The sequence below is a fragment of the Trichoderma ghanense genome (assembly GCF_004382785.1).
Source record: "Trichoderma ghanense strain CCMA-1212 chromosome Unknown scaffold_12, whole genome shotgun sequence".
In the NCBI taxonomy this organism is placed as follows: domain Eukaryota; kingdom Fungi; phylum Ascomycota; class Sordariomycetes; order Hypocreales; family Hypocreaceae; genus Trichoderma; species Trichoderma ghanense.
Genome location: NW_027395675.1, coordinates 579,819 through 602,411, shown reverse-complemented (window position 1 = coordinate 602,411; position 22,593 = coordinate 579,819). Strand labels below are relative to the sequence as shown.

General features: G+C 56.4%; 7 protein-coding genes across 7 annotated transcripts; 4 read left to right on the top strand and 3 right to left on the bottom strand.

Moving 5' to 3' along the window:
• Positions 1 to 118: 118 nt before the first annotated feature.
• Positions 119 to 2,775, top strand: CCMA1212_008594 (uncharacterized protein; the record flags this gene model as incomplete). Its single annotated transcript, XM_073705717.1, has 2 exons — positions 119 to 561; positions 693 to 2,775. The coding sequence occupies 2 exons, from the start codon at positions 119 to 121 to the stop codon at positions 2,773 to 2,775; spliced, it is 2,526 nt and encodes an 841-aa protein (XP_073555779.1).
• An 860-nt stretch (positions 2,776 to 3,635) lies between these two features.
• Positions 3,636 to 6,706, bottom strand: CCMA1212_008593 (putative alpha/beta-glucosidase agdC; the record flags this gene model as incomplete). The annotated part of the gene is made up of 3 exons (XM_073705716.1): positions 3,636 to 5,553; positions 5,629 to 6,250; positions 6,388 to 6,706. The coding sequence occupies 3 exons, from the start codon at positions 6,704 to 6,706 to the stop codon at positions 3,636 to 3,638; spliced, it is 2,859 nt and encodes a 952-aa protein (XP_073555782.1).
• Positions 6,707 to 10,398: 3,692 nt separating this feature from the next.
• CCMA1212_008592 (uncharacterized protein) lies at positions 10,399 to 11,736 on the top strand (the record flags this gene model as incomplete). Its single annotated transcript, XM_073705715.1, has 2 exons — positions 10,399 to 10,999; positions 11,075 to 11,736. The coding sequence occupies 2 exons, from the start codon at positions 10,399 to 10,401 to the stop codon at positions 11,734 to 11,736; spliced, it is 1,263 nt and encodes a 420-aa protein (XP_073555781.1).
• Positions 11,737 to 12,180: 444 nt separating this feature from the next.
• CCMA1212_008591 (Protein mlo2) lies at positions 12,181 to 13,995 on the bottom strand (the record flags this gene model as incomplete). The annotated part of the gene is made up of 3 exons (XM_073705714.1): positions 12,181 to 13,653; positions 13,743 to 13,797; positions 13,862 to 13,995. 3 exons carry the CDS (start codon positions 13,993 to 13,995, stop codon positions 12,181 to 12,183), a joined length of 1,662 nt encoding a protein of 553 aa, XP_073555784.1.
• A 445-nt stretch (positions 13,996 to 14,440) lies between these two features.
• CCMA1212_008590 (DNA replication licensing factor mcm2) lies at positions 14,441 to 17,142 on the top strand (the record flags this gene model as incomplete). The annotated part of the gene is made up of 3 exons (XM_073705713.1): positions 14,441 to 14,445; positions 14,499 to 16,839; positions 16,894 to 17,142. 3 exons carry the CDS (start codon positions 14,441 to 14,443, stop codon positions 17,140 to 17,142), a joined length of 2,595 nt encoding a protein of 864 aa, XP_073555783.1.
• Positions 17,143 to 17,936: 794 nt separating this feature from the next.
• On the bottom strand, positions 17,937 to 19,238 carry CCMA1212_008589 (Riboflavin transporter MCH5; the record flags this gene model as incomplete). Its single annotated transcript, XM_073705712.1, has 1 exon — positions 17,937 to 19,238. The coding sequence occupies one exon, from the start codon at positions 19,236 to 19,238 to the stop codon at positions 17,937 to 17,939; it is 1,302 nt and encodes a 433-aa protein (XP_073555922.1).
• A 461-nt stretch (positions 19,239 to 19,699) lies between these two features.
• CCMA1212_008588 (Protein RDR1) lies at positions 19,700 to 21,430 on the top strand (the record flags this gene model as incomplete). Its single annotated transcript, XM_073705711.1, has 1 exon — positions 19,700 to 21,430. One exon carries the CDS (start codon positions 19,700 to 19,702, stop codon positions 21,428 to 21,430), a length of 1,731 nt encoding a protein of 576 aa, XP_073555832.1.
• Positions 21,431 to 22,593: the final 1,163 nt, after the last annotated feature.

Here is a 22,593-nt window from a genome sequence, read left to right as displayed (position 1 = left end):
CAGTATTCTCACGAAACGGTTAGCCTTGCGTCTCCCCGAACCCGTCCAACACCTTCGCTATCAGACTCTGTTGCCATCTCTCCTTTTCACCCACTCCCTCATGCTTGCGATAGCCCTCATGGCTGCTCGCAACATTGCTGACGCTTGTTTGCTAATCTTCCGTTATTTGCAGCCGCCACAGCAACAGCCCTATCCCGTACACGATGCTACACTTGCCGAACGACAAGACTTCGAGGCCTTTGCGCGTCATCTACAGGATGCCGCCATGCTGATACAGCGCCAGACGGAGCGCCCGCCTCACAGCGACGTCTCCGCCTTGCTATTAAGTTGGGAAGAGGACCACACGGTGGACGAGGATGTAGCCGCGGTCGAGCAGGTCATGCAGAAGCAATACGGCTTCACCACGCAGCGGTGGCAGATCCCCACCGTACCAAACCCTAGCATCAAGCTCGGCGTTCAGATGGCTTCCTTTCTCGAAAACGCGAGGCCCAACCACCTCCTCATTGTATACTACGCTGGCCACGGATATGCAGGCCCCGATGGCCAGCTCTATTGGGCCTGGTGAGTTTCCATCATGAGACGCTCGCCGTCTCCCAAAAGCAACAGCCCTTCCTTTTCTGTACATTCATCTCTTCTGGCTCTGCATCATGCATGTTTTCGTCATTATCGTCTCTAACTACTTGTCCTCATAGCAATGCGCGCGACGATGCTGCCAAGCTCAAATGGGATGGCGTGAGGTGCCTGTTCGAAGATGCCCAGTCTGACATCCTCCTGCTCCTGGACACATGCGCCGATCCCGAGCCCGCAGCTGCGGGCAGCCACGGTATGAAGCAAGCCATTGCCGCTTGCTCCCCAGAGCACAAGACTCGACGCGAGCCCGGCCAACGATCTTTCACATCCTTCCTCGTGGAGGCGCTTCACAAGCTAAGCGGCGGGCAGCAGCCTTTCAGCGTTCAGAGATTATACGACGAGATTCGTGCCCTAAAGCAGCAGCAGCAGCGGGCGAGAAGCCCACCCCCTGCGAATGGCGCAGCATCTTCTGCTTCGCCGATCATGCCCATATTCTTTACTTTGACCCCTGGCAAGGGCCAAAATCTGATGCTGGCGTCCATGGTCGGCAGGGCGCCTGCGGCTCCCACGAACGGCGATGCGTCGGATGGGCAGAGCAGCCGCTCTCGCGAGGATCAAATCATCGACCCGGAGTCCGTAGCCGACATCAGGTTTGAAGAGGCCCGAATATTGGTCTGCACAACATTCGTGGGGGACGCGAGTCCAGACATGTCCTACTTTCACCAGTGGCTGCAGAACAAGCCGACCCTTGGCGCTTCCATTGCTGTCGAGGGCATGTTCCTGGGCCCTCCCACGATGCTCCTCATCTCCATGCCTCACTCCATCTGGAATGTGGTTCAGCATGACAAGGTCTGCTGCTTCTTGGGCTACATCAGTTCGCACAACATGATTCACTTGTATGAGAAGCTGGTTGGGCCCGCCGGCATCCGCCCCTCTGCCAAGGAAGTAGAAGATGGCCGCATTCTGCTGGAGGCCAGGGAGCTGGCAGCGGGAACGCCTTCGCGAGCGCGACGCGAGCCAGACCAGTACCTCCACGCTGCGGCTCGCGACGGCCTTGAATACAGGTCGCAGAACAGCCCGTCTGGGGCAAACTACACCCCGGCTGCCCCTCGAAACATTGCGCCAATCAAGCCCAAGGACGAGGTCGAGGACTCTGCAGAGATGCAGGAAGCCGCAGAACAGCTCAAGGCTCTCAGCCACGTCCGACCTAGAAGTGACGACGGCCCTCAGCCGCCCGTCGCAGCTCAGCCCCCTGCGCCTCCCGTGGTACGGCATCGGACAACGCTTCCCGACGGCATCCCGGAGAGGCACATTGAGCCAAACATGTCCCGCGATGCCAACGAACCTGGCGCCGATGCCATGGCTGTGGATGCAGCACCCAGCTTGCGCATGAAGGCACCTAGACGGTCCCTTCCCAAGCAGGAAACACGCTGTGACCACTGTACTCATGCGCCGTTCAAAGACTCTTCGTCGCTCCGAAAACACATTGCGGCAGCCCACACGCGGCCATTCCCCTGCGCCTTTTCCTTTGCCGGCTGTGCAAGCACCTTTGGGTCCAAGAATGAATGGAAGCGGCACATTGCTTCACAGCACCTCTGCCTTACGTACTACTGCTGCTCTGCATGTCCGCAGAGTTCGGCAGAAGGCAAGGGCAACGAATTCAACCGGAAGGATCTTTTCACCCAGCATCTCCGCCGGATGCACGCGCCGTTCCAGATCAAGAGGACCATTGCTAAGGGCGACAGCAAGCTGCAGGCCGAGTGGGATGCGCACGTCAAGGAGATGCAGCAGTCTTGCCTGGTGACGAGGCGGCATCCTCCCCAGAAGTCGGCCTGCCCGAGGAAAGAATGCAACGCCATTTTCGAGGGGCCGACGTCTTGGGACGAGTGGACGGAGCACGTCGGGCGGCACATGGAGAAGGGCGAGGGCCAGCGGCTGGGTATCGACCAGCTGTTGGCGCAATGGGCTCTTGACGAGGGCATCATCGAGCTCAAGAGCGACGGCGAGTATCGCTTGTGCGCCACCAACGGCGTCCTGGCTGGCGGCAGCAACGGCAGCGTGAACAACGGCGCCGGTACTGCTTCTCAGCCGCCCCTGGACCACAAGGAGTCGACTGCTTCGCTACCGGAAAATGCGTCTTCGGCGGATGAGGCCCAGGTCATGGACGTCAAGTCGGGGGATGACATGGAAATGGCCGAAGCATGACCTGTTGCTCATCTGTCCGACACACTCTTTCGTCTCATTAACCTCAAGAATACCCGACACCTTTTTCCTTGGCGATTGGCTCTCTTTACTTTGTTCCCTGCTCTTGTGCATGTATACCACAAATTATCTGTTGCGTCTGCAAATCCCGCAATGACTCACGAAAGCTAACGATACGGAAAGCCTGCCTGTTGTGTGCATATCTAGTCTTTTGTTCTGCATGGTGTCTTGTTCGCCCCCCCAACCTCGTCAGTCATTTCATCGTTTCATTGTCATTATACTGTACCCTGATTGTACCAAGGCCTTGCTTGCTATACCTGGTTTTTCGTGACACCATTCTCATCCTACTTTCCCTACCCTTACTCATTTTCCCCATCCTTACTCATTTTCCCCATCCTGTTTCCATGGGAGGCGTTGGTACGGCTTGACATTTGCGAGGCAATGCATCAAAAAAGGTGAATAAAACGCAGTCTGTCATTTTCTGTTTGAATTTCTGTCTCTTCGGACTACATGTAAGTGAGCGCTGTCTTGAAACGAGGCACCAAGGTTGGAAGCATGGGGGGGCTCTCTCTGCTTGACTATGTAACTTCGTTAGAATGGTACTAGGTAGGTAGAATAAGAGTGAGCTGACAAGTTCTTGTTCTCTACGGGAACTTTGCTCGCAGAGAATTCAGGCCAACCTACAGGTGCATCAACACTTATTCATGAATATTTCAAAGCAAGAAGAAAAAAAAAGGGGGGGTATATGAATACAGCCCAAAGGCGTAAACATTATATATCCAGAACTTCCCACAGTAGAATTCCTACCCTGTGTACCTCTTGTACAAAGCAAGGCTACCTATACATGCGTCTACTCTAAAACTCTAACCAATCCTCACAGATGCCGGACCTGTAAACGGCAAGTGGACATCGAACGTCTCGCTGTTGCTGCCCCCTTCGGCGCTCGACTTGGCAGCGGCAGAGGGCTTGCCGCCGAGGATGGTCACCTTGGAAATGATAAAGGGCACTTGCAGGCTAAAAGACCCGCCCAGGATGAAGATGCCCTTCGTGTACGTGAAGGTGACGTGGGTCGTGGCGCGCTGGTGGATGGAGACGCCGTCGTCGAGGTAGAGCTCGCCCGAGGCCGAGCCCGACGCGTCGAGCGCAATGAGGAGCTCAAAGTTCTGCTTGCGCAGCTCGGTGGTGGTGTTGGCGGACTTGACGCGCAGGGGCAAGATGACGCCGCCGCGGATGAAGAGCGGAATGGAGGTGATGTCGACGCCGGTGATGGCGTGGTTGGTCGCGCCGCCGTCGATGCGGGCGTGCGTGTACCAGTCGTAGAAGACGCCGCTGGGCAGGTAGACGTTGACGCTTGTGGATCCCTGCTGCGTAACGGGGGCGACGACGAGGCCTGGCCCGAAGAAGAACTGCAGCTCGAGGCCCCAGGTGGCCGGGTCGTCGGGGTACTGGAAGAACATGGGACTGACGGCGGGCGTGCCGTCGGTGGACTGGCGCCACAGCGCCGTGTAGATGTAGTCGAGCAGGCGGTAGCGGATGTCGATGGCCTTCTTGGCGGCGCTGGCGACGGACGGCCAGCGGTAGAACTCCTGGCCAATGCTGCCATAGTCGTTGTGGTTGCGGTAGAAGGTGCTGAAGGCGCCCAGCGACGCCCACCGCGCGCACAGCTCCTCGTTGGTGTTGCCGCCGAAGCCGCACACGTCGGAGCCCACGAAGCCGAACTGGAAGAGGGACGTAAAGGCCAGCATCGTACGGATTGACACGGTGTAGTAGCTCCACTGCGACATGTTGTCGCCCAGCCAGTGGCCGACCTTGGAGCCCGCGCCAGCAAAGGTGCTGCGCGTGATGACCAGGGGGCGGAGGCCGGGGCGGCGAGCCTCCATGGCGTCGCGGGAGGCCGACGACATCATGGTGCCGTAGAGGTTGTGCGTGTCGTACATGGCGAGGCCGTTCTGGTGGATCAGATCCGTGTTGACCGTGTGGTTGGAGATGCCGCCCTTGTCGGCGTTCCACGAGTCCTGGAAGGCCGCCTTGTTGTGGATGGCGTACTTGGGATACAGCAGGTCTCGGCCGGGAAGCCCCTTTTGGTCCCCCTTGCCGCTGCTGGGCCTGTTGTCGGGGACGATACTGCGGATGCTCAGGGGCTGGCTGTCGCCGCCGGAAACGTCCAGCAGAGGTTGGGGTCGGGCCTCGCGTTTGCCGGGGCAGCCGCCGGGCTGGAAGTCGCACGGCCAGCCGGGCAGCGGACGAGGCGGGGCCCGGACCGGCGGCGGGGCCGGTGGGTAGCCGATGGCGGCCTTGTAGGGGTCGTCGCACGGGAAGTTGCACGGGAAGTTGCTGGGCTCGTTCATGTCGATCCACAGGGCGTCAATGTCCAGGCCCGTGTCGGCGTTGAAGAAGGTCTGGAATTGGCCGTTCCAGTACCGCGTGATGTTGGCCGAGAACCAGTCGGGGAAGACGGTGACACCCGGCCACACCACGCCGATCCACACGGAGCCGTTGGACCGCAGCAAGAAGACGTTGTCCTCGAGGCCCTGGTTGGCAGGCGGGTAATTCTGATAGGCAACAGCCGGATCGACCATGACGACGTAGTGCTGGTCGTGCGCGTGCAGGTGGTCGACGAGTTCCCGCATCTTGGACAGGGGGAACCGGTCGGGGTCGAGGCTGAAGACGCGGCGGCGGTCCATGTAATCAATGTCCGTCCACATGGTCTCCAGGGGGATGCCGGCCAGGCTGTAGTTTTGGACAACCTCGGCGACGTCGAAGGCGTCCTGGTATCCGTATCTGCCAGACAACGTGTAAGCCTCTCCTACGCTCCCAAACTCACGTGCTCATATAGGTACTCCTTGTCCATCTTACCTGCACTGGTGGAAGCCCAGACCCCAGTATGGCTGCATGGTTGGGAAGCCGGCAAACTCGCCATATTGCTTCACAGCCGCGATGGGCGTAGGGCCGGCGACAAAGTAAAAGTCCAAGACACCGCCAATGGTGTTGTACTCGAGATACTGCTTGCCGGAGGCGTCCTGGTTGATGAGGATGTCCATGCCGTTGGAGTTGAGGAAGAATACACCGTGAGCACCGCTGGCTCGCTGCTCCAGGTAGAAGGGGTGAGTCCCGTAGAGGTTGGCGTGGCTGGGGATGCCATAGCTGTCCTGATTCCACATCGTGCGGATGTAGTTGGTCGTCTCAAGGCGCAGAGAATCAGAATGCTCGCCCAGACCGTACAGGTTGGGGTTCGCAGGCAGGCTAGTCCGGAGGCGGAGGTACTGAGACTCGAAGACGAGAGACGCCGCCGAGGTGTCAAAGATGACCTCGCCCGTCTTGGCGCGGGTGATCTTGAATGAGAAGGGATTCGCCGTGTAGCTGAACTTGAGCTTGCTCGTCTGGGACGGGACTGAGCCTCCCGGGCGGGGGAAGACGGACTCGGGGACTTGGTAGACCTGGTTGCCCTGGTCCTGGATGAGAACATGGATGCGGTCCTCTAGTGATGGAACAGATTAGCATGAGGCCAATTGGTCACCCATGTGCTATAGAAGCCAGATAGATGGATAGTGAGACGTGTTTTTGAATCATCTGTTGGGAGTAATGTTTCCCTGCGTTCATGGATGATGGACTTACCAGTCTGGTAGGTGACCTGCAGAGTGAGATGCGGGAGGTCCGTTCCATAGACATTGCAGGCAGCGCCGGCCAGCGTCAGGTCGGCCGTCACACCAGTGGCCGTGACGCGAACATTGGATGCTTTGTAACCCGGGCATTGGTCCAAGGAGGTGGCCGTGGCATTGTCCTTCTTGAACAGGGCCGCGGCAGACGCGAGGCCCGCGTACAAGAGGGCCTTCCAGTAGACCATCGTCGCGGCTATGGCGATGACGACGGCGAGGAGGATGGCGGGACGGGGCAGATAGAGTGAGGATCGTGAGGACCGTGAGGAGCCGACCATCGCAGCGGTCTTTCGGGGGCTGGAGCCCCTTGTATACGCAGACATGTTTACGACGGAGCAGGGATGAGGAATGCAGCCAAGACACGCTCAATGCCCAATGCCGGAGACGGCAGAGAATCAATCTCGGTCTCCTGCCCTCACACGCCTAGCTCGTCAGCGATGGCCCTCGTCACATTTACACAGCAGAGCAGGGGATGTAGGTAGTGCAGAGCAGGGGAGAGCAAGGTAGAGCAGATCCAAAGTTTCCACGGAAGCATGCAGTGGGACGGAGGAAGAGCGGAGAGGGATGAGGAGGGCGTGGGGCACGCGTCTACTCATGCGGGATGGGATGCCACCAGAGACACGGGACCCCGGGAAACGGACTCGACTCGGGCATTGTTTCGCTCACGAGGCAGTACGAGTAGCTGCATGCTGTAGTTGTACCTCAGGAAGACGTGCGGTGCCCTGCACTCGTGGATTCTTGGCAGTCCGCAGGCTCTCTGTGGGCAGACTGTTCGTCGATTCGATATCGGTTTCTTAGCGGTGGTGCGGTGACACAGCAGTAGGGCTCAAAGATTCCGGTCGCTCTCGATTGGTCGTCGTCCGATCAACGTGACGGCGGAAACGGAGCTTATTCTGTCGTGAGGAGAAGCTGGGTATGACGGGCGCGGTTGGGGGAGCTTCGGGGAAAGTCGAAGACGCCACCCAGGAGAGAGTGAGTGAGACAAGCATCTGATGGGACTGGACAAGGGCTGTCCATGCCATTCGAGGGGGGGGGGGGGGGGGGGGGGNGGGGGGGGGGGGAGCAAGGGAGCTCGGGTGCGTGTCGTCTTTCGATCGGAATTCGATACATCGCTGCATCGCGTCTGCCATTCGGATGTTGTCGAGAGCAGCATGTTGCCTGCATCGGCGGTAGCACCGCAATTTGATCCCATGTTCAGCGCAATTTGATGCGATGCAACCTTGTAGGGTCAGGTCGGTGAGGTCACCAGTTCCAGTGAGGTCGGAACTTCGTTGAACCATCCGAGGTTGCTGAGCTCTTGATCGCAAGTGGGGTCCGTTAGGCACAAGCTCCAAAGGTTCCAGGGGCTCTCGGCGGGCTCTCAGTGGCTCGTGGTGCCTGTACCTGCGCCCCCAGGCACATCCCCCAGGCTTCCCCGCACCAAACTCGCCGAGAAGCACAGGCGCCAGCAGGGGTCACAGCGCCCTCCATCCCTGAAGCCGCCGCCCGCGTGCTTTTTGCCGGCCGGCCGTAATCAATCGGCGGGGGGCGCACTACATGTAGACGCGTGCTGGGACTAGGTAGACTGGGTACATGCTGGAGCCTTTTCAAGGTGCCCTCGGGTCGGCATTCAGAGCCAGACTTCAGCATTGTCTGCCAAGGTAGGGATGAGGTTCCTCCATCACCAACTAGTCTAGTATTTAGATTTGACTTGACGCAGGGAATCACAAAAGTTACCACGCCTCGGTAGGATGAAAAGGGCATATGCGCCGCCTCGTCAGGCATCCGCACCCAACGGGCCGACTAAGAGCATGTGGGCAGCTGGCAGCTACAGGAAAGCATATCAAGTAAGGTTAGGTACTTCAACGAAGAGGAGACGATCCGCGAGTAGTACCGAGCACTCACGAGCACACAGCAGAGTGCAGGTCTTGGAGGATCCTGCTCTGCAGTTCCCCAAGCACATGTAACAGGTTTCGTGTGAGACACTGACTGACACCTTGAGTATCTCCTTCTCCTCCATGGCTTTCCCGCCTGATTTTTCACGAATCCCCGCACGATCTACAATTGCAGCGTTGCAGCACTACAGTCGATCTAGAATCATGCGAGTCCCTTGCCTTCAGCTCCGCCATTGGAGCCGAGACGTGAAGGGTAAGCATTCCGACGTGGGACTGAAGCTGCAGTTCAGGATTCTTTTCGATGTCCATTGCAGTTTGGCGATGAATCCCAGGCATGCCTCACAGCAGATCTGCTCTGGTCAAGCCTGATTCATATTGATCATGACATGGTCGTTTCCCCTTTGTCGTGCGTGTTCTCGAGCATCGACTATGAATTACACAAGCATCAGTATCAACTGCCCCGCTGCTCGGTTCATCGCCACGTGCCGAGTGCTCCCGGCAGGAGGGTGTCATGGTGCTTCTGTGCCGAGCATCGAGCTCTCTCTAGAACGATTCGACTAGTATACATGTATACTGGTTAGCAGGCGTACTTGTTCAACAACAGTGCGCTTGTTGGCTGCATCCGACTACGCCACGTGAACCCATGTCAATACTTTTGCCGTTTAACCTCGAGGGCAGATGCGGGCAGCGGCCTCACCTTCTTGTATAGGTCAAGGTCATGAGACGACTCTTGACATCTCAATTTCTTCTTCGGCTCTGCCTCGGTGACTCTGCTATGTTGGAGTGAAATATCTATAATGTACATGTAACGCCGCAGCCTTCGGCATGCAGTAGAATCATGCTCCCCGTACCTTAGTCTATCTTGGTAGTGAATCGGAGTGTTGGGGTAGTTCGGGCTCGGGTATAGACAGATACAAGGAGGATGGTTCGCTACCTGAAGAGACAAAAACAAAGCGCCCCAGCTGCTCCCCAGGCTCTGGTGGACATGCATTTACTACCTAAGGTACATGTAGGTCTTGAGCTGAGTTGCCGTGAACACTTTGACTCGATCATGCAGGTAGTACCTTAGGTAAGGCGAAACACCTAACCTGGAGGAGTGACGATTTCCGGTCGTGATGGATCATTGTGATTTGCAGTGACAAAGCCTCTTCAATTTTACTTCATCAGACCAAATGTCAAACTTGATTTACTTTGATCGATACTGTTGACGCCCACAGACACCTGTGGCAATTGGAGAGGCGGGATCGTAGTCGGTTGAGAAGATTGCATTAAGCTTAATCGTAGATTAGGTACTGGGGACCACTAGTCCATGAAGTGGCAGCTTCAGGCTTCAGGGGAGCCTTGTTCAGCCATCTCGGCCAGGTAACTTGAAGGAGGAATCATCCACTCCTGTGAAGAAAAGCCCAGACAAAAAACAGAGAAGAAAAGAATTGTAGATGCAAAGAGCTGTCTTCCGTAGAGAACAACCTACTACACCCATCATCGCCAACCAAATGGAAGGTTTCATCCACTGCACTTCTCCCAAGCCACACGTGACCTTGACTCTCCATGTATTCCAGCACAGGCTTCATGCTTCATCAACGGCGTTCAAGGACGAAATGCATGATGATACACGAGATGTACGTCGAATTGATACGCTGCGAGGCGATGAATTGCCATCCGCGGTGGTTCAAAGGCATCCATCACCGCCATTGTCCTGTACGTAGCCAGAAGGTACAAGCACTCCGCCCAGAGAAGACGTAGAAACCGCCGTACTCTGCAGGTACCTCCACAGCATCTCTCCAAGCCGCAAGCCAGCTGGCAGCGCCCTTCCCCCCTTGCGTCTGCGTTTTTTCGCACTGCTCTGCTCTGCATCTCTAGCAAATCAATTGGGCGGAAAGGCCAAAAAATAGCACAAGGTGGGAAAAGGCAAAAGACAAAGCCGAATGGAAGTCTGGCACATCGCGGCATCATCGAATCGACACAAGACTCGGAACGAATCAATTGCCCCGACCTGCCGCGGATGGTCAAGGTGTCGATTCTAGCAAAGCGCCCGCCTAGACGCCGTCCCGGTACTTGCGAATCTTAGCGAAGCCCAAAGAGAAACAGCCGCAGGAATGGCGGCCGAAGCGCCAGAGCACATCTTGACTAACCTGCACCAAGAGCAAGCCACGCGCGACATGCCTTTTGCCAGCCTGGACTCCCAGCAGCAACAGCAGCATCAGATTCAGATCCAGGCTCAAGCTCAGGCTCAAGCTCAAGCCCAGGCTCAGGCTCAGGCTCAGGCTCAGGCACAGGCACAGGCACAGGCGCGACAGCAGCAACTGCAGCAGCAACAACAACAGCAGACGCTCCACCAGCAACAGCTTCAGCAGCACTATCTCCAGCAACACTACCTCCAACAACAACATCACCAGCAGCAGCAACAGCTCCAGCAGCAGGCTCTCTACCATCAGCAGCAGCAGCACCTGCAGCAGATGAACGGCATGAACGGCGCAACCATGGGCGGCGCCGTCATGCCCGCGCCCACCCCCGCCGGCCACCAGGCCGAGCTCAACTACATCTACGGCATGGTCGAGGAGCTGAGCAGGCAGCTGGCCGACAACAGGCGCGTCACCGAGGAGATTGTCAGCGGGCTGGGCAGGATACGCAACAAGGCAAAGGCCCAGGGGCTGAGCAACGGCGACCTGATCACGTCTGCGGCGGACGACATCAACGGTGAGAGAATGGCGGATGAATCACCCGCAGCAGCGTTCAGCAGCAGCATTCTCGCTAACATCCTTCACTCGCCAGCCCAGGAAGCAAACCTCGACAGCCTCATCTCGGAGCTCTCCGAGTCCTTCGACCGCGCCAAGAACAGCCGCGACGCCAACGCCGCCCTCCTCACCCAGTACGCAAACGCCCTCTCCCTCATGCTCAAGCAGTTCCACGAGTACAAGGCCAAGCACGTCGCCGACGTCGCCGCCTGGCACCGCTCGTACCGCGCCCAGCTCGACGAGGCCCGCCGCGAGAACAGCCGGCTGCGCGAGCAGATCTGGGAGATGCAGACGCACGCCGGGCGCGCCAACGAGGCGCTGCGCAGGTTCCGGCGGCGCTACGACGAGGACGAGGAGAGGTTCGCGAGGCGCGTCGACGATACCGCGCTCAGGCAGGAGCTGCGCTTCTGGAAGAGGATGGCGATGCCGGAGCTCGAGGACGATGATCCGTACTGGAGCGCGGATGACGATATCATCGACGAGGCGGAAAAGGAGAGGCTGAGGGAGTTGGAGCTGCGGGCTGCGCAGGAGCAGCACATGGTGGACAGTCAGGGCGAGGACAGCGATGAGCAGCAGCAGCATCACCTGTCGTCCATGGGCATCATGGGCGGCGTTGCGATGCAGAGGGAGGAGTCGCTCCCTATACCGCCTCCTCGGCCACTGAGTGCGGCGTCCAGTACGGGGTCAACGGGTCGGTGAGGGACAAATGGCAAGAGTGTAGACTTTGAAGTTTCATGTCAAGTGCAAGGGTACGGTAATCTGACCAAATGAAGCTTGGAATGGGGGGCGGAGTCTGACATATTCCGCATCGTCACGATGCTGCTTTACAAACTGTAGATACATGTAATGAAATGGCAAAGAGCAAGTGTTTTATGGCAAACATGGTGTGTAGTATTGACGCCAAGTGAATAGAGAAGCCAACATGGCAAAATATGCAAGTACATTATGCAGGGCATTCTTGAGCCCTCATCCCATATGGACCATGCCTTCATGTCCTTTCCCATCGTCCCGCTTTCCAAGTCCTTTGCTATTTCAACAAACCTATTAATACATATCCATCAAGAAAGAAGAGAAAAAAGTGGTCATGGATATCACTCCCCGGGTATGCACAACCAAGCAGCAGAACGGATACAACTGCACCGTTCAATACCCGCTCTGCTCCCTCCTCCCAGCACCCCCCTCGTCCCCGTTCTCCTTGGACGACGCAGCAGCCTCGCCCGCCTCCTTGATGCCCTGCTCGTCGCCCCGTAGCTTCGCGAAGTACGCCTTGATGTCCTCCGCCCCGACAGCCTTGCCGCTCTCCGCAAACTGCTTGAAGAACGGCTTGAGCTGCTCCTTGAGGTGGTTGTACGCCATGACGCCCTCAATGGCCTTGACGCGGTCCATGTTGCGCAGGGCGCTCTCGCCGCGGTCGAGCAGGCTGCCGCTTCCGTGCGTCGAGCCTCCGTGCTGGGATGCGCCGTCGTCGGACAGAGGGGGTTCGTAGACTTCCTCCTCTTCCAAGAGCTGGGGGTGGGCGTTGAGGTGGCGGTAGCAATCGGAGCAGTGGCAGAGCTTCTCCCGGTAGTCTTGCTTGAAGAAGAGGGAGAAGCGGCCCTTGGGTGCGGCTGGGAGATTGGGCAGTTTGCACGAAGTTAGGCCGTCTTCCTTGGTTTCTCGAGCGTCGTATGGCTTGATGTCGAGGCTATCCTCGGCAGATTGAGCCCCAGCACCTTCTGCAGTTGTAGACGCAGTCTCGCCTTCGCTCTTGATGCGCTTGGCATCATCTGCACGCTCCTCATCACCATCTTCGGCCTTGCGCTTCTTGGACGCAGCTGTAATTGTGCTGTTCGACGGTGACGGCGCAGAAGCTGCGGGCTGCTCTAGGAAGATGGCTGGTAGGAAGCCCGGGGTTCCAGCGTACTGCTTGATCCATGGATTTGCATCAACGCACTTGAAACACAGGAACCCTTCAAAATCGTCTTCGCCTGGGAACCCGGGAGGCATTGGCGGCTCGTCATCCTCGTCCTCCACAGCCACATCAGCGGCTTCGGCCGTGCCGTTGGTTGGCTGCGCCTCGTCGCCCTCGGCGATTGTTGCCAGGCCGTTGGTTTGGCCCTCCGTCTCCTTTGGTGCCGACCTTGGCTTTTTGCCGTCCATCTTCTCATACCACTTGGGGCCCATGCCGACCAGACAGCCAGGGTGATACCAGTCCTCTCCGCAGCCTCCCGTCTCTTCCGTCCCCAATCCAAGGCATTGAAACATGGTCCCTTTCTGCTCGAACGGGTCGTAATCGCACTCGCAGCAGCAGAACCTGTTCTTGAAGTTGTGGTTATACTTGTTGTTCGCATCCGGCTCTTCGGAGTGGACATTGCCCTTGGTGTTGGTCTCGGCGTTGACGCGCAGCGTGCATGGGCTGGTCGACGGTATGCGCGTCGTTCCGCAGTCGCAGGTGAAGTTCCTCTTCTGGAAGATTTCGACTAGAGTGTGTTCGCCGTGGCAGGAGACGGAGCAGGCGTAGCACATGCCCGCGGGTGTCCAGATGTCTCCATCCTTTGCCGGCGCAGGGTTGCAGGTCAGACAGGCGAAGACATTCTGGCGCAGCGGTCCGAGGATCTTGGTGCAGGTTTCGATGCTCTGGGGGAACGATATATGATTAGCTATGGAATCGATGGTGACGTTGATGGGCGCGGCATCTCGAGGTAAGTCGGAGGATTAAGACGTACGTAAGGCAGGGCTTCGCGCGCATCGGCCTCGAGCATTTCCTGGTCGCGAAGAAAACTGATTGAGAGATTGATTGTCAGCCCACGTTTCGTGAGAGCCATGTTTCCTGATCAATACATACTCGGCGGCAGTCTGAGAGTCGTCAGAGGCCCGCGACTGCTGGGAGAAGCTGTTGCTGCGGCCGTTGACACGCTCCATCTTGGCCTGTTCGATGGACAGCGCGTCAATCGGAGGCGGAGCGGAATCGCCAGACATGATGGGCGATGGGCGAGTCGAACGCGATGCAGAGGATGATGGAGTTAACGGACGAAGGATCAGACGGTGAGAAGCCTGGCAGTGGAAAGAAGACGGGCTTTGCGTATGACGAAGCAGCTGCGGCTACAGCATGTTTTGCTGACAGATTAACTTGGACGTGAACAAGTGTGAATGAGGAGGGCTGGTGCTTGCATTATTTTGTCAGCCATTTGCCAGGAACCGGCAAAACCACTTTACGCGTCGACACCAATCGGGTCTAGCGCGCAGCAATTAACGCGTCTTCAGCGCGTCCAGCACCTGAGCTCCAGCCAATTGCTCCCTAATTCTCGCTGTTGTCGCGCCCCCACAGCCAGCGAGCTGCATCGCCAGATTTCCCTTCATCCACCCGAATTTTCGTCCTGACAAGCTGCAACTCCCACACGCAGCCACCTCCACAACAGCCATCATGAGGTTCGTATCCAACTCTTCAACTTCTTGTATGATCATCTAACAAGAATGAACAGCTCTCCCCTTCGTGACCATCCCGCCTCCGCCAATCGAGGCTCTGCCCCGCGGTCAGGCCGCAAGCGCTCTCGCCCTGATGGCGATGATGTGTCCACGCCAGGCATGAGCTCCAGCCCGCTGCCGTCGTCCCCGCCTGGGCCCTTGATGGCTCATGGTATGGACGACGATGACGAGGTTGAGGAGGAGGCTGAGATCCAGGATGACATTGACGACATTGACGAGATGGCCGACGACGATGTCGACCTTTTCCGCGAGGGCTTCGAGGCAGACTACAGAGAAAGAGAGGATGATGCGTACGAGGGCGCAGGTCTAGATGACGAAGGCGACTACGACTCCATGGACCTGGGCGACAGACGACGACTCGAGGCTCAGCTCAACCGACGAGACAGAGAAGTGGCCCGCAGACAGAGGATCCCCGCCGCGTATCTCCCCGGCGACGACGATGACGGCGACATTGACCTCACGGCACAGCCTCGTCGGCGAAGACACCACTACGATGAAGACCCTGATGATGCCATGGACGACATCATGGACGAAGAGCTCTCCCTTGAGGCCCTGGGCGACGTCAAGGCCTCCAACCTAACCGAGTGGGTATCGCAGCCCCCGGTTCAGCGCACCATCAAGCGAGAGTTCAAGGCCTTCTTAACCTCATATACCGATGCCTCTGGCTCGTCCGTCTATGGCAGCCGCATCCGGACGCTTGGTGAGATCAACGCAGAGTCGCTGGAGGTCTCGTACGAGCACCTGGCCGAAAGCAAGGCCATCCTCGCCTACTTCTTGGCCAACGCCCCTGCGGAGATGCTCAAGTTGTTCGATCAAGTTGCCATGGACGTTGTCCTGCTGCACTATCCCGACTACGAGCGTATCCACTCCGAAATCCACGTCCGCATCTTTGATCTGCCCGTCCACTACACACTTCGACAGCTGCGCCAGTCGCACCTCAACTGCCTTGTGCGTGTTAGTGGAGTCGTTACGCGACGAAGCGGCGTCTTCCCTCAGCTCAAGTATGTCAAATTCGACTGCGGCAAGTGCGGCGAGACTCTCGGCCCTTTCCAACAAGAGTCACACGTCGAGGTCAAGGTTACGTTCTGTCAGAGCTGTCAGTCCCGCGGGCCCTTCACCTTGAACTCTGAAAAGACTGTCTACCGCAACTACCAGAGGCTCACCCTGCAGGAGTCGCCCGGCACTGTTCCCGCCGGTCGTCTTCCCCGTCACCGAGAGGTCATCCTGCTGTGGGATTTGATTGACAAGGCCAAGCCTGGCGAGGAGATTGAGGTTACTGGCATTTACCGGAACAACTACGATGCGCAGTTGAACAACCGCAATGGATTCCCTGTGTTTGCCACCATCCTCGAAGCTAACAACGTTGTTAAATCTCACGACCAACTTGCTGGATTCCGCTTGACCGAACAAGACGAGCAGGAGATTCGCAAACTGGCTCGCGATCCCAACATTGTGGACCGTATTGTCAACTCCATCGCCCCCAGCATCTACGGGCACACTGATATCAAGACGGCGGTTGCCCTGTCTCTGTTTGGTGGCGTAGCCAAGACTGGCCGAGGAGCCCATCATGTTCGTGGCGACATCAACGTTCTCCTTCTTGGTGACCCCGGAACAGCCAAGTCACAAGTTCTCAAATACGTCGAGAAAACAGCACACAGAGCAGTCTTTGCCACAGGTCAGGGTGCCAGTGCTGTCGGTCTGACGGCTAGCGTCCGTCGAGACCCCTTGACGAGCGAATGGACTCTCGAAGGCGGCGCTCTTGTCTTGGCTGATAGAGGCACTTGCCTTATTGACGAGTTTGACAAGATGAACGACCAAGACCGAACGTCGATTCACGAAGCTATGGAGCAGCAGACCATTTCCATCTCCAAGGCGGGTATCGTGACAACCTTGCAAGCCCGCTGTGGCATCATTGCTGCCGCCAACCCGATTGGAGGCCGTTACAACTCCATGATTCCCTTCTCAGCCAACGTAGAGCTGACAGAGCCCATCTTGTCGCGTTTCGACATTTTGTGTGTGGTCCGAGACTTGGTGGAGCCCTCCGAGGACGAGCGGCTGGCAAGGTTCATTGTCGGTTCTCACGGTCGAAGTCATCCGGTGTCGCAGGCCCGTCCAGGGACAGCTACCCAGGACAGCGCGATGGACACACAGCAGACGGCTGCTTCCAAGAACCAGCGAGATACCAAGGAAATTCCCCAGGAATTGCTGCGCAAATACATTCTGTATGCCCGAGAGCGCTGCAGCCCTAAGCTCTATCACATGGACGAGGACAAGGTGGCCAGGCTGTTTGCAGATATGAGAAGGGAGTCGCTTGCGACAGGCGCCTACCCAATTACTGTGAGTTTTGACATGTCTATTGCCTTGGCCTACTGCTAACACTCTGCTTCCCAGGTCCGTCATCTTGAGGCCATCATCCGAATCAGCGAGGCCTTCTGCAGGATGCGCCTTTCCGAATATTGTTCAGCACAAGACATTGATCGGGCCATTGCGGTCACGGTGGAGAGTTTTGTTGGCAGCCAAAAGGTCAGCTGCAAGAAGGCTCTGGCGCGTGCCTTTGCCAAGTACACTCTGGCTCGGCCCGGTGCGAAAAAGGGACCTGGTAACGCATCACAGAGGCGGCCGGAAGCGGTAATGGCTTGATCATGGCGACGGATTTTGAGGGTTCACGGTTGGGTTGTTGACACGGCGAGGAATATGGACGCGTTTTCTTGTGTTTCAAAGATTATGATACTGGCTAGAGAGTTGACGGCGTTTGGGACTAAATAAAACATATGACTCGAAGCGGCTTGTCACGAACAGTGTTGTGTGCAATAAGAAGATGTTGGGCGAAGAGGTTGTCGACATATATGTGAGAGTAGGCATAAGCATGCGAGTCTTTGCCAATGTGAGTCTCCGAGCCCCAAATATGCAAAGACAGTCCCCGATTGCCGCTCTTGCGTGACACGTTCCTCTATCACAATCAGCTGTTTCGCATCGAGTAGCTTCAACATCATAAATCGTTAATTGCTGAGGCTCTTCTATTCCAAGTCCCGTGCCGTGCTTCGGGGGTCTACTGTGCGTTCTGATATCAGAACTCTACTGGTTTATACTGCCAAGGAAGGGATGTGCAATGCAAGGCCATGGCCTATCTAAACGGCGAGTTGGATCGGTTACTTTAGTTGAGCCTCCGATGAGAGACAAACTACCTATCTATATGAGATGAGATGACTCTCCATGGACCTCGAAGTATAACACTGATACGGTGAGGGATGGGTATCGCGATTCTTCTGGGAAACTTCAAGAGCAACATTTAAGGTGTCTTATGCTTACTGTGAGAAGCGTGGTGATGTTGTTAAATGTCATCATATATTCGAGACGTTCTTTTAACTCAACGCGCTATGCTGTTCGATATAACACTTCTCTATATATCAGAAATTCGTTCGTCATCTATCAATCTACAATTTTGTCGTCAACTTTGGCCCAGCCTTGGCAACCCTCGCAGCCAAAGCCATCAGCGCGCCCAGAAGAATGCTCACAGCAGCAAACATCTGCGCCCCCAAATACTCTCCATTCTGCCTCCCAATGATGGCGCCACAAATCGCTGGACCCGTGAGCGTCGAGAAACTGACGAATCCAAGTATCATTCCCACGCGTGTCCCGGTTCTACTGGGATCAGGAGTCATCGTCGTAGCAACGGCTGGGAAAAGGGCTTGCAGTGCTGCTGCTATCAGGCCATAGACGACGGCGAATGCATACAAGCCGGCTGTTGATGAGACTGCCGTCCAACAAAAGACGAGTAAGCTGGCGGCAAAGCTCATGGGGATGAGCATGTTGAGCATTCCAACGCATTTGTCGGCAGCGATAGTCGGCAAAATGCGCCCAAGGATGCCCACGCCGTTGAGAACGATGAGCAAGTTGATGGGCTCTTTGGTTCCAATCTTTTCGCGAGCAAACGTTCCCAGGTAGAAGAAGGCGAAGTAGAGCCCCCAGAAGTTGAGAAACATGCTCAGCGCAAAGAAGAGGAACGGGACGTCTCGAAAGGCAGATGTATCCGTCCATCGGCCCGTTTTGTGTGGTGGGAGACGGGGCTTGAACCAGAGCAGACAGGGGATGTAAGTGGCCAGCATAATGAAGCCCATGATTCGCAGAGTCCAGGGGAATCCAAAGTTTTGGTGAAAAAGAAGCCTGTTTATCAACACCGGGTAGACAAGTCCGCCTACAGCAGCCCCGGCAGCAGAAAGGCCAACCGCAAACGCTCGATATCTCTTGAAATACTGCGAGAGCACAGCCAAGGCGGGGCAAAACGTCAACCCATTCCCTATTCCCAGACACACAGCCTGTGCAAGGAAGATCTGCCAGTACTTTGTGCAAAGAGAAGTCATAAAGATGCCCAACAGCTGAAGCGCCACGCCGCAGGCAAAGGTGACCCGGAAGTGTCCCGCGTCCGTGAGACGCCCGGCGACGGCGCCGATGGAGAAGAGGAAGAAGACCTGGGCGCTGCCGATCCAGGATATGGAGGACTGGGACTGGTGGAGGGTCTGAGTGTAGTAGTCTTGGAAGACGCCGTAGCCGTTGGCGACGCCCCAGGTGTTGAAGAAGATGATGTGCATGAGGAGGACGTGCGTCCATGCTGCGAAGCCGCCGTCCGGGGGGTCATTGGTGGTGGCTTGGTGTTGATGAGGGTTTGGAGGTGGTGGCTGGTCTGAGTCGCATGATGTGTTTCCGTATTGATCTGCTGAAGACTTTTCTATATCCATTCTCTCTGTTGGTAAGATGAGGCTGGTTGTCTGTGCTCAGGCGAGCTCTGTGCAGAAGTTGAATGTAGTGGTACCGGCACTCCAATGGACAAGGTGGTCTTAAGTTGGGGTAGCATATCATGAAGCTTGTGTATAAAGCAGAGTTAGTCTGGTCTCTCTGCAACTCTGTTAAATCTGTAGCAATGAGGATACAATCTCTTGATACCGCCTTGTCATTGACATGGCCTCTGCCCGCTTTATGCGTGATACCCGTCCATTGCCGTTATTCCCGCCAACTACGGTTGGCTACACATATTAGCCTGTTTCCAACTTGGCCTTGGCTGAGGATCGGCTACCTTCAATGCCACATTGCCTCGATATCTAATTCTCAATCATATTATCGGTCCAGAAAGGAGGACTTCTCTGAAGGACGAAGTAGTAATTCGCCCTGATTACATGCGTGTCACTACTAACCTGGCGTCATGACTCGGGACGAAGGGCGCAAACGATCAAAAATCGCATGCCAAACATGTCGCGACCTCAAAAGGCGCTGCGACGGCGCTCAACCATGCGGGACATGCGTCCGCTTCGAATACCACTGCATCTACCAGGCATCCAAGTCCCGGCGAAGAAGAGAGCCGAAGCCGAGTCCGGAGCGGATCCCGGCGCTTTCCGGAGATGCCGCATCGGCTCCGGCTCCGGTCCAGGCTCCGGCGTTTTCGGAGACGAAGCTCGCCCGCCATGAAGCTCAGTCCGCTGCGGCAGCGAGCAAGGTTGTCCAGGCGCGTTCTGTGGAGGCGAATTCATGTCCGGCGTTTGTCAGGACGTTGGCCTTGAGGCTGGATCCGAAGCGGAATCCTAGGATGCACAGCTTTGCCTGGAATGCCTTTCTTGGGTCACGATCACGACCGGCTGTGCAATTGCATGCTCCGGCCTTTCAGTCCGTCACAGACATCGTGTCGCAGAAACGGCTGCAGGAGCTGGCAGCTGCATATTTCCAGAAGCTCGATCCGATCTACGGCTTCGTCGACCGTGCTCAGATCTTTCGTCGGATACAACAGAGATGGGCAGCGCCAAGCGTAACGCCAGAGCAAGATGCCGTGCTCTGTGGCATCGCCGCACTCGGCTGCCTGTTCTCGCAAGTCCAATCTGACGCTGCTGAGGTTGCGCTGGTGGAGCTATCGCGCGTCTTGCTGGAAAAGACTCTGTACAGCACTCCCTCCATTGACAGCATCACGGCGTGGCTTCTTCGCGTGATTTACCTGCGGATCGCGGAAACTCATTATGCCGCTTGGATGGCGAGCTGTACGGTAATGCACATGATCGATGCCGCTGGCTTCACCGTCGACGCACCTCAAGAAGCTATCCTTTCCTCTCCACACAACGAGGTCAGCCTGGACACGAGGAAGAGGATCGTGGCCATTGCCCAGCACCTCAATATCTGGATGTCGTTCGACATGGGCCTCACCCGGGTTTCCCTTTCTAACCCTACCACGGCAATGCCGTCGAAGCGAAAGGGAGACTTCACCCGCGAGCTGATGGAGCTGCTTCCGTTGTCAATGGAGCTCGATCCCCAGCGCAAACCCACGGCGTTGGAGCTGGAAGACGCCCTACAAGTCGTTCTCAACCGCGTGCATTCGGCTCCGCCGTCCATTCTCGCCCAGTGTAATCTGGCGCTGTGTCTTTGCCGAAGATTGCGCTCGATGGACGTTGCCCTGACCGACTCTGTTCTCCAGCAAGTCCTCATACTCACGTCAAACGGTATCCAGGCTGCGCAAGCTGTCCTCGCTGCGCGTACACCTTGGCATCAGATGACATATGTGCCGTTCCAGATTGTCTGTGTTCTTCTTGCCATCGATACGGTGTCTTCTATTTCTCAGCTGCGAGACGCGATGCAGTGTCTGCGAGATGTGTCGGCCGTTTACAAAACCGAGGCAACGCGAGAGGCGTTGAAGACGGCACGTTCGCTCGTTTTGCTGCATCAGAGAGGAAAGGAGATGTTTGCATCGGCGTTGAGCGAGATACTCAAGAGTCGTCCGATGAGCCCTGTTGAAGACGTTGAGGATGTCATGGATACCTCGCCGATGCTGTTGGATGATGTGCCTGGTATGGATAGTTTTACTGATCAGTTTTTTGGGCTGCAGTATAGTGATATTGATCAGTTGCTGAACCCTGATTTCTTCTGGAATATCAACAGCAATAGGTTTGGCTAGAACCTTTACGGCATTAACCCGTAGGAAGAAGGCGCTCTTCATGCTTGTCCACATGCTCAGTCCTCTTGTTTTTAAATGATAGCCCGCTTGAACGCGCATATCATTGCATCATATAGTTTCTGAATGCGGCCCCAACTGGTGTCGGCGTTGTTAGCTGCCGGAGGCGTCAAGGGGGGACAACTGTTGTCAAAACAGTCCGCAGATATCCGCCCAGATTCTCGAGTGCTGTTACAATGCTTTGGAGAAGTACTTGCTCGACAAATCCGTCGAAGAATTGATTGGCGATAGGGTGCATGGAGAGGCTACATGTGTAATGCATGTTCCATTCTCCAGTGGTCTATGAGGATAATAACAGCAATCTCACAAAACGAAAGAAACTGCCAAACGCAATGTTGAACGTTAACCAGCCATTGTTGATTGGTGAAACGTATAGCAAATGGGGTCAATTGGAGATGCACGTAGAAGTTCTAGCGAGTGAAGCGTACGTATAAACAAGTTGACGGCCGCTGCGTTGGAGGCCGAAGAGTATGGAATCCCTGGGCGTATTTGGCGCAGTCAGCAGGCCCTCAGGGTTCAACCCCAGAGCCTTGAAACAGTCTCAACCCAACTACCGATTCGGTCGAGGAGACCGGCCTACCGAACCCTAAGCTCAATAGGCTCATTGATCTGACTGTACGGCACCAGCTGCACCGATACACGACCATCCTGCCTGCGCTTGACCTCTCCAAAGGGTGGGCACACAAGTCAGTACAGTACAGGAACCTCCATGATGTAGGCGCGCGGCTATGGATTGCATTTTGATGTAGCCACCCGCAGAGATACCAGGCTAGGAAGGAAATAGTACGGAGGATTGGGGCATTCCCGTGGCGGCACGGTGCCTATCCGTTCCGCAGCGGAGGCAGCACTCGAGTCAATTCGGCTGACCAACGAAGTGATTCGACGGAAGTCATTGGGCATTCGACGCTGGCCTCGCGCCGCCTTCGCTTCCAGGCGCTTAACTCCAGTCATTGGGCACGCCCTGCTGCTCATGGGGTGTCAGGTCGTGTACCTAACGTGAGGTGGTCTCTGTCTTAAACGCACCTGTACGTTTTTAGTACCTCTTAATAGTTGTGATCACTTTAAAAATGGCCTCGTTATAGGCAGTCAAGGTAGTCCTACCCAGG